We start from the raw sequence: 10,380 nt of genomic DNA on the forward strand, positions 1-10,380 counted from the left end.
TCCAGAAACTAACAGACTGTTTCTGGAGGGTGTTTGTGAGACACTGGCACTCAAACCTCCTCAGTCAATTAGTCTGGGCTCTTCCAAAACTGTTAATGTAAATTACCAAGAGGGAGATGGGATGTTTATACAAAGAAATACAACCACTGAAGTGTCATGGCAAACATGTTAGAAACTGTCAATACTTACAACCCAAGAGCAGGGTAATCTTGAAGGCAGAGCACCGGATCTCATCCAGTTTCTTAGCCCACATGCTTGAAAATTGAGATAAGTTGAAAGAATATGAATTTGAATGTGACGGAGAGTCTGGCCCATGTCGGCCAGGGAAAGTTCCACCATGCCAGTTCAGAAGCTCAGGCTCACTGAAGCAGGTGGGGATTGACTCTGCGAGTGTGGGAAAGAGACCAGTGTTAAACCAGGATGTTAAACACACCAAACCAGTGCTTCCCAACAGAAGAATCCACCTGCAATGGCGGCGCTTTCTCTTCATTCTTGTGCAGGACACGGGATTGGCTGTGGGCCCTAAAGCCGAAAAGGGAGCTGAGAGGGAGAGGGAGACAAAAGAAGATATAAAACCCTCAAACAGGGTGCAAGTGCCCTGATGCCATCTCCCCGTCACCAGCGTGGATGGCCCCCGTGTCACCAGGCCTTCCACCACACAAGCTCCTCACGAGTTTGGGGCTTTTTCGCTCTTTGTAGCCCTCCCCCCCACTATGTTGGTCGGCTGGCGCATCTCATGTTTGCCTTTGTTACATTAACTCAGTGACATGGATTCATTTTCAGGCCTCGTGTTCTCCAGAGAACATCTCCTTTGGAGTCGCCCTCGATCACATTCTGTGGTCGTTTTCCTCCCACACTGATATTTGTATTTCTGGAGAGACAAGGAATTCCCAGTGCTTCTTAGGCTCAAGGGTTCAGACTTCCAGGAGAGGGGACTCGTGTCCCACTACCAACTTCTCCTGAGGTCCAGCATCCCACGGCCCAGCTGGTCAATCTGCCCCCTAGCCAGGGTTCTCTGCTCACTTGAGTGTGTGCAGAAGAGGTGTCCCCACCCCCCATTGTAAAACGGGGCCATAAATACCTTACAGGAGATGCAAGCTGGATCCTCTTGGTGAGGACCACGAGAGGTCAACAAAAAGTGTGTTTTATCGGGGGGGGGGGGCAGGGACAGCCTCCTGAAAAAGAGGCGAGTGCATCCTTGCTGTCCCCATCAGCTTCCACGGGAACAAGACAAGACGACACCCAGACTGTTACATCACTGCAGCCCCTCTCATGTACTCTGTACTCCCTGACTACATGTAAGAGATCAGCTGGACCTAAGACTGTTTGGGCAGAGCTGGGAGCAGACGTGAGGATGGGCCAAGAGACCTTAAGAGACCCTGACTCAGCCATGGGGTTGCAGTAATACTCAGCCTTTCTCTGCTCTACGGACTGCAGCTGTGTGTTTCGCCTTTTTTGCAGCCATAACACTTAACTGCCCAATGCCTCTCTTGGCTTGGATCCTACAAATGCCCAAGTCGTGCTAAGGTACAGTCTCTATCTGAGGAGGAAGGACAGGTTCAGGGCTGGAAGTGGTTGGGAACCCCTTCATGGTAGCATGGGATCCATGGACAATCTGGAGTCTCTTCCATACTCAGAGCTTGGCAGGGGACCTAGCAGTCATGTTCTCCTGGTGGCCTGAGTTGGTGGCTTTCGAGCCGAGCCATCTATGAATGGCTCTAATGGTACAGGACTCCACAGAGGACCCTCAGGAGATTAACAGAGTGGCTTGTCAAGATACAAAGGAATTAAAATGAAAACCACCTGTTACTGTGCTTTGGGTCATTTCCTACAACAAACCACTGTGCACAGCCTCATGTTGAAATACACTGCGGTTTCTGAGTTGTGTTGTCAGTTTCCCTTCCTCTTGGTTCATTTCAGAAGATGTTTGTCTTCAAGTGCTTCATGGTTTATAAATCACCAAAATAACTTAAACCTTGTATAGTTATGTGTTTTAATAGAAGAAATTGATGATGCCAACAGCCAGTTTTTATGGCGTTATCTGTGCTTTCACGTAGGCGCCTATGAAGTACAATCAAGCTTACCGAGGCTATCAGACCGCTGGCTCTGTTGATTCCAGAGATTAATTTGGGAGTTTGTGACCCTTATTGATTACATGTCCTTTGGAAATAATACATATAGCCATCCTCAGAGTAAAACCTTTGGCTTTTCCATAGATGAAGAAAACACAGTTATCTCCCAGATAATTTGAAGTCTGGGATTTGAAGCTATCTTTCAAAGGGCGCAGACACCTCTGTAGATAACTTCTTTCATGAAATAAAAACAAACAGGTCACATTTCAGACTTTGGACTCATGCAAATTTATAGACACTTAGAAAGTATGTGTGTCTTCAGAACATCTTGGTCCTTTCTGGTGTGTGTTTTTTTTTTTTTTTTTTTTTGAGTACTGAAGCCAAAGCTCAAGACTGAAGCTTTCTCAGTGTTAATGGTGGTAAACCTCTGTTCCTCCCCCAGCCTCCAAATTTAAAGGAATCCATGTGACTGTCATCCCTGCTTGCTAACTCTAAATAAATATATGCTCTTGGGTTCTCCTTTAGAGTTTATCATCAAAGCTGTCTGACATTGATGGATCAAGTTTTCAGATAATTACAAGTATACAGTATTAGTTAATAAAGCAGTTTGAAAGATCATTGGATGAGGCAACTTTTCTTTGGAAACAGTACTTTGCCATGCAAATAAAAAAATCTGTCTTAGCTCAGCTGCTGTAACAAAACATCACAAACTGCATGACTTAAAGAACAAACATTTATTTCTCACAAGTCTGAAGCATGGAAGCCAGTCTGAAGGAGATCAGGGTGCCAACATGATCTAGTTCTGCTGAGGGTCCTCCTGTGTGTTATAGACTGCCAGCCTCTCTCCATACCCTCACATGGTGGGAACACAGCAAGTTAGTCCCCTGACTGCTTCTTCTAAGGCAGTAATCCCATCACGAGGGCTCCAGTCTCATGACCTAACCACTTCTTAAAAACCCCACCTCCCACCTCCCAACACCATCACACTGGGGGATTAGGATTTCAACATTTAGTCCAGAGCCATACTTAAGCAGGTAAGTTATCATCAAAAGTAAAGAGCATGACTTTATTCTTCTCCCACTTGTAAGCAGACTATGTCCATCGATGACAAAGATGTTTCTATTTCCCCCAAAAACCCAGTAACAGGCCCAGGAGAGAAAGAGCAAGGAGCGCTTGAGCTGTACCACCTGCTGGGGACCAGCACTTGGTCTGCACAGAACGGGGCACTAGATGGTTGAGTCAATTGGCTGAGGAGTTAACTGTGTCTTTATTTTTATCACTAATTAACTGGTACATTTTAATGCCATATAAGCAGACTCTGAGCCTTTTTTTAAACCCTATTTCTATACATACCAGTGCCTCTTAAGGGTAGAAGTGCAGTTCTTGGTGACTGTGTGTATATGTAATAATCACAATTACAGGAGAATCAAAGTCCCACATCCTCTACTTGCCACCCTTCTCCCAACAGTATTTTATGCAAGGGCAGAAGACAAAGACTCAAGTGCAAATGGAGACAGAGAGAGCTGAGAAAGATGACTTGATGCTTATATAAATCCCATTTTTCCGCTTCCTTTGTCATGTATTGGTGACTCCTCTCCAATATGGGCAATCCCAGGCCTTGGAGAATCTTAGAACACTCTTTTGGCAAGACATGGGTGAGCCGATCAAGGCAGCTGAGCTTCTCCTTGGTAGCAGTCACATTCAGCAAAGAAGGGCTAGGCTGTCTCTTTGAACACCTGACTGTAGGTCACGTGATTGTCTGTGGCCAGGGCATTTTTCAGACACTGCCAGAAGTACGGGTGAGCCTGTGGGTTTGTTGGCCACTCAAGGACAGAACTGCCACAGAGCCTCTTCCGGAGTTGGAGAAACTTGGACTTCTGAAGGGGCTTCTCAAGGAATATCAAGATGATTACATCCACTTTTTCATCCATGAGCCTCTGATGGGATAAGTAAAATGCTATCTTAAAATTCTCAGTCTTTGCGTACTTGTCTGTCATCACAAACACTGTCTTTTTGCTAAGCTGTATGCTCTGGGAAAGATTTTCCAGAACAGGCTGCCCTGGTAACCAGTCTCTTTCCTCAAGACATAAATTAAAACACTTCTCTCTCGGGTCTTCCAATTTGGCCACCAGCTCGTCCAAAACCCACTCTGTCACTGCTGGGTCTTTAGTGTCATATACAATGAAAGCATCATAGCAAGAATTGGGTGATATCAGACGTCGATACCCTTTTATTTTGGCTTTACAGAAATGATAACTATACCACACATCCCAGAAATAGAGATGGTTTGCTGTTGTGATCATCATCAGAGAGAGAACTGCTGATATGGAAAGTGAGAACAGGATGAAGTTAGTCAAATCTAACTCACAGGTATATAGATCCAGAGAGACCACACTCTGGCCCTTGTGTGCTCCTGGTCCCATGCAAGTCACATCTGTGGCCAAGTAAGGAATAGTCACCTCGGTATGGTTAACCCACCAGACAAACCACACAGCATCACAGTTGCACAGAAATCGATTGTGATGCAAAAACAAAATGTTTAGATTGTTGAGGACGTTTTCTGGAAAACTTGTCTTTTGGATAACCTGAATTTTATTTGAGCTGAGGTCCAGATGTCGCAACTGGAAAGCACCTTGGAGAAAATACTTTGTCAGGCACCTGATTTGATTATTCTTAAGTATGAGTTTCTTGAGGCTGCGGGAACAGTTGGATAATCTCTCAGGGACAGTCTTCAGCTGGTTGAAGCTGAGGTCCAAAGTTTCTAGATTCTTCAGACTCTGTAGTCCTTTCCAACTGAAAGACTTGAGCCCATTTTTGGCCAAGGAGAGAGTCTTTAGATTTGGAGGCATATTATCAAAAACTCCCAAAGGTAAGAAACTCAGAGAATTTTCAGAGATGTCTAGCTCTTCTAAGTTTAGCAGATTCTTAAAGAATTTTAAGTATCTGTTATCACCATCTCTCCATAAAATATCCAAATGGTTGCCTCTGAACTCCAGGATTTGAAGAGATTCACTCTCCATGGTCCTGCTGGTGGAGGTAGCGATGTCATTATAGTTCATCATCAGTTTCTTCAGAACCTTGAGGTTCTTGGTAAAATTTAGCATGTGAGTAATTCCTTCTGATTGAAAATAATGGCTGTTACTACTTATATCTAGGACTTCCAGGTTGTGCAGCTCCTCAAATGCCGTTGAGTAGAGTAAATCAAGCCGATTGTTAGAGAAGTCCAAATATTTCAACTCCACTAAAGGCTGAAATTCACTTCCATTAAGCGTCTGGCTAATGCTATTTCCTGATAAGTTTAGGCATTTGAGGAAAGAAAGATGCTGGAAATCAGAAGACTTGATAAAAAATATATTATTTCTACTAAGGTCCAAGGTCTGCCCATACATATAACAATCTTCATTAAGAGGTAAGAAAGAAGGAGGCTCTTTGCTCTTGGACCGGCAACTCCTTGCATACTCATCATATCTGAAATAATGCAATGCTTCAAGGACCTGGGGCCCATGGCCTTCTACAGAAGTTCTCATGTTAGAGCAGAAACCACCTTCAGTTGACTCTCCCGAAGGTGATATTTTATTCACTGAAAGATCAATGAATTTCAATGTTTTAAATTGTCTAAATATGCTGAGGTCAGCAATTTTAATAAAGTTAGTGCCAAGATCAAGAACTTCAAGATTGGGAAGATTACGTAATGGGAAGAGATTTAAACTATTCAGCTCTTTAAAGACATAGCCTTTGATTCGCAAAACTTTCAATTTTTTCAGTGAAGAAAATGCATCTGATAGATTTATAACTGCATGGTAGACCTGAAGATCATAATTGAAAGACAGATCCAAGTTGACAAGGTTATGAAGAAGATGTAAAAATCTGGCATCCCCAATTTCTTTGGCCAAGAAGTTTTGGGAAAGATCTAGTTCTTTAAGTTTGTTAATGTTTTTAAACCATCTTTGGGGCACATGCTGAAGAGAGTTACTGTGTAGACGTAAGACTTGCAATTCTGTCAATGCATCAAAAGCATTTAGATCAATCTGTAGGGGAGAATTATTTTCACAGGGTGTGCAAGGAAATGGAACATTATAACAACGAGGGCAATTTCCACTCAGATCAAGAACTTGTAGTTGACTGAGGTTATTAAAATCATCTTCTTGGATTTTTGTAATGATGTTATTGTAAAGATAGAGTTCTGTCAAACTAGATGGCAAAACAGTGGGGACAGCTGAGATATTGTTATCTTTTAGGGAGAGCAATTTTAAACTTCTCATATTTAGGAAAGCATCTTTTTCGATAGTAAATGAAACATTACAAGGGTTACGATAGTAACAGTTTTGACCCAGGTAGAGTATTTCTAGGTTGGCCAGTTCTGTTAGATTCTCCTTCATGATCAAGAAGATGTTGTTGGCCTCCAGGCTCAGCAGCTGTAAGCTGGGAGGAAGATCCTGAGGTATTTCTAGAAGCTGGTTTCCATCCAGGTAAAGAGATTTTAAATATGTGAGTTTGCTAAAGCTGTTGGGTTTAATCTGTAGCCTTTTGGTGCACACGTTGTCTTTTGGCCCCAGTCGAACAGGTATGCAGTTGCACCTGAAATCGATCTCCACCAGATGGTCCAGCTGGTGGAAGGAGGCTGGAGAGATGCCTGCTATGTGGTTAATGGTGAGGGTGAGGTTGGTGGCATTGGCAGGAATACCTCCAGGAATTTCTGTCAAATGTTTGTCTGTGCAGTCCACAATCACATGGGCATTTGGAGCATCCAGAGTGACATCACAGGGCAGAGTTTTAGGAAACCATCTAGCCCCAAGGAGTTCAGAAATTAGGATCATGTTAAAAAGGATAGGAAACTGTCTCTTCAATGTCCACATTGGAAACACCTGAAAGTATAAGAAAGAATAAATCACCCGTTTAAAATACACCAAGATCCAGAATTTAAAACTCCCATTTGCTGCCTCTCTTTTGCTCCATTTGAAAAATCAACAGTTCAGGTTTATTGTTCCCAACTGTCTAAATAGCATCCCCGCCCCCACCCCATGACTGTAGTTGCCAATTACTGAGGTTCATAAAAACTTACATATTTCTCTTTCAGCATCTTAGCTTTTGTTATATCCCTTTTCAGATGGGGGAAGTAGCATTTTCCTGTTCCCTGTTACTTAGAATGTTACAATGGAAGAGCCATCAATATGCTGCCAAAGTCTGAAATGCAACTATATCTGGTGAGAAAACCTTTAGTGCAATTAATGTTTGCTTGTTAAGCCCACCCTGGTACACGTTACAAGAGTCCTTTACCACATCTGAGCCTCCTACTATGCTAAGCAGGGAAACATTTTACAGACTGAGACACAGCTCAGCGATATTAACTGATCTGTTTATGGTCACCCAACTCCTGATATTTTGGCACTGCTATCTATAAGCCCACTTTCCTCTCGGACTATTTTTGGAAATCATCTCCAAGATGACTTGGGGATGAGAATTTTCCCTACACATCGGGTTTACATTACACAGATTTGGAAAGGGGATAATATAGTAGGGTACCGCCTGGGTGATCCCCAATTGATCAAACAGGATACTCATGGGAATGAAAGGGGAGGAGCTTTAATAATTTATGCCAAGACTACAGGCACAAAGACTCTCTCAGACCAACTGGGACATGTGGGAACCTACTCTTACCGGTAATTGTTGGGCATCTATGTTTAGTATGAGAAACACCTGAACCCTGGGCAAAAAAGACCTTAAGGGGGAATATGGGACATAATGAAGAGTTTTACTAACCACCCTATTAACGCGAGCTTGCCTTGCATAGGGGGTGGTTTAACCATAGACTCACTCTCAAGTTTCGGAATTTCTATCAATATTTTCCTCCAGAACACTGGTTTTCATTTCGCCTATGTTCATCCATGGGATGATCTAGCCTGAGTCTCTACAACAATTTTCCAGCTCAACTAATGTTTTCACCCCCTCAACTGACTGAATCAACCAGTCATGCTCATATCTAATAAATCCACTGCCTACTTCCCTTACTTCCTTTAATAGGGGATAAATAAGCAAAATTTTCCCTCAGCATTTTCTCTACTGCAAGATGGTTAAAGAAGGAGTTCAAAGAGCTTCTTCACACATCTTTGCACACCTAAAGCTTGTTAATTTATTATCATTTTATTAAGTCTTTTCCTCCCATTTCTATATGTTTTCTTGCACCTGTCCATTTTTCTCCTTGTCTATTCCCACCCCCTACTCCACTTTGCCATGAGGTTTCACCTGGACTATCATCACACTGGACTCAAACCTGGTCTCCTTGACTCCCATCTTCCTCTACAATTCATCCATCAAGAGCATCAGAGCAGTCTTTATAAACATGAATTGGATCAACTACAATGATCACTCATTACGTTTTGAATGAAATCCAGAGTCTTTGCCATTGTTTATATCATGCATGTTCTGACTCTAGCCTACCACACTGACCTTGAACCATTTTTCCCCTTCTTTGACCACACAGCAGATATCCGGCCTGTTTTCTGTTCTTCATTTGAGCCGGTCTTGGCACTTGCTGTTCCCGCTTCCTGAAATGATCTTTCTCCTCCTCTTCCCACAGCCAGAGGAGGGTCATTCTCATCCCCTGGGTGTCTGCTTAAATGACATATCCCCAGAGAGGCCGTCTCTGAGCAACTTTTCTAAACACCCTCCCATGTAATAACAGTGATAAAGACAGGAGCAGTAATTAACTTAGATAGCATTTAGCATATGCTGGGCAAAGTTTGCCGTGCTTTACATATATTAACTCACTCATTTCATCTTCATATTAACCGCATGAGGGCAGCATTACAGGTCTTTGATCCCTTATCCACAACCTTTGCAACTAGATGTGTTTTGGAACTCAGAATTTTTCAGATTTTACAAGGCAATGTAATGCATGTACCTCATATTATGTAACACTCCAACTGGAATCTGGGGCAGTATCTCATAATCAAACACATAAAAATTTGTGCAGCAAAGCACAGGATTGTCCACTCTAAGTGGGTTTTAAAAAAGAACAAAAACAACAAACACTAGATCATCTGGTTCTGGTCTAAGATTCACCTCCACATGAGTTCAGATTAAGTTGTGCTTACCATCAGCTGAGTCAGGACAAAGTTTTCAGTTTAGGGATTCTGGAATTGTAGACCTCTATTATCATCCCCATTTTACCGATAAGTTAGCTGTGGCAGAGAGAGGTATAGGTACTCTGTATTAGACTACTGTGCTTTATTTCTTTCATAGTCTTTAGAAGAATCAGAATAATCCTGTGGATCATTTATGCACTTCTGGTTTACGTGCTTGTTTTATATCTATTTTGCATGAAAATGTTAGCTTCGAGAGAGCAGGGTTTTGTGTGCCCTCATGTAAAACAATGTCTCGCACTTAATGCTGTTATGTTTGTAAAATACATGAACGAAAGAATAAATGCATAAATGAATGAACAGTGAAATACAGCAAAATAGTTAAAAGAAATTCTCCTTGGAGTAGGTTAGGTGTACAACACAATGATTTAATATATTGCAAAATGATCACCACAGTAAGTTTAGTCACCACACATAGTTCCAAGTTTTTTTTCTTCTGATGAGAACTTTTAAGATCTACTGTCTTAGCAACTTTCAGATACACAATACACCATACTTACATGACATTCCCAGAATGCCAACTGCAGTTTTACTCTAAGGGGAAATTGCTTGACAATATTCCTAATGATGACATGTGGTGATGACTCCTAACTGTTCTAGGCAATGTTACGAAAGAAATGCCCTAGGGCTGAAGTTAGCCTAGGGGGGATGGGAAGCTAACTTTATTATTATTTTTTTATTTGTTTATTTTAACTGGAGGATAATTACTTTACAATATTGTGATGGTTTTTACCATTCATCAACATGAATCTGCCACAGGTATACATGTGTCCCCCTTCAACTTGAAACCCCCTCCCACCTTCCTCCCCATCCTATCCCTCTGGGTTGTCCCAGAGCACCAGTTTTGGGTGCCCTGGAAAGCTAACCTTAGTTTCAGTTCTGTAAGCAGGGATGGAAGGAAATACAGCTTCGCTAAGTGAGGTTTTCACTGCCTGCAGCCTGAATTCTAAAGATGATTAAGACTTCCTTAATTTGGGGCCTTCTGGGTTTGAAAAAGCCAACTGCCTTACCCCAAACAACAGCAGATGTCATGGATACAGCTTTAAGAGGAAGTAAGTGTATGTTCACATGCATTTTTCTAGCACTTTCCATTAAGCATTTTCTAGCAGATAGTGAAAGCCAGTCCAGGGCCCCTGAAATCTGATTAGGAGTGCTGCCTTCCTCTT

At 42.3% G+C, this 10,380-nt stretch overlaps 1 protein-coding gene across 1 annotated transcript; it reads right to left on the reverse strand.

The window, feature by feature from the left end:
* Window positions 1–3,787: 3,787 nt before the first annotated feature.
* TLR7 (toll like receptor 7) lies at window positions 3,788–6,958 on the reverse strand. Its single transcript, XM_052663607.1, has one exon. The coding sequence runs from the start codon at window positions 6,926–6,928 to the stop codon at window positions 3,788–3,790; it is 3,141 nt and encodes a 1,046-aa protein (XP_052519567.1). The 5' UTR covers window positions 6,929–6,958.
* Between the last annotated feature and the right edge of the window lie 3,422 nt (window positions 6,959–10,380).

Source organism: Budorcas taxicolor, chromosome X (assembly GCF_023091745.1).
Source record: "Budorcas taxicolor isolate Tak-1 chromosome X, Takin1.1, whole genome shotgun sequence".
In the NCBI taxonomy this organism is placed as follows: Eukaryota; Metazoa; Chordata; class Mammalia; order Artiodactyla; family Bovidae; genus Budorcas; species Budorcas taxicolor.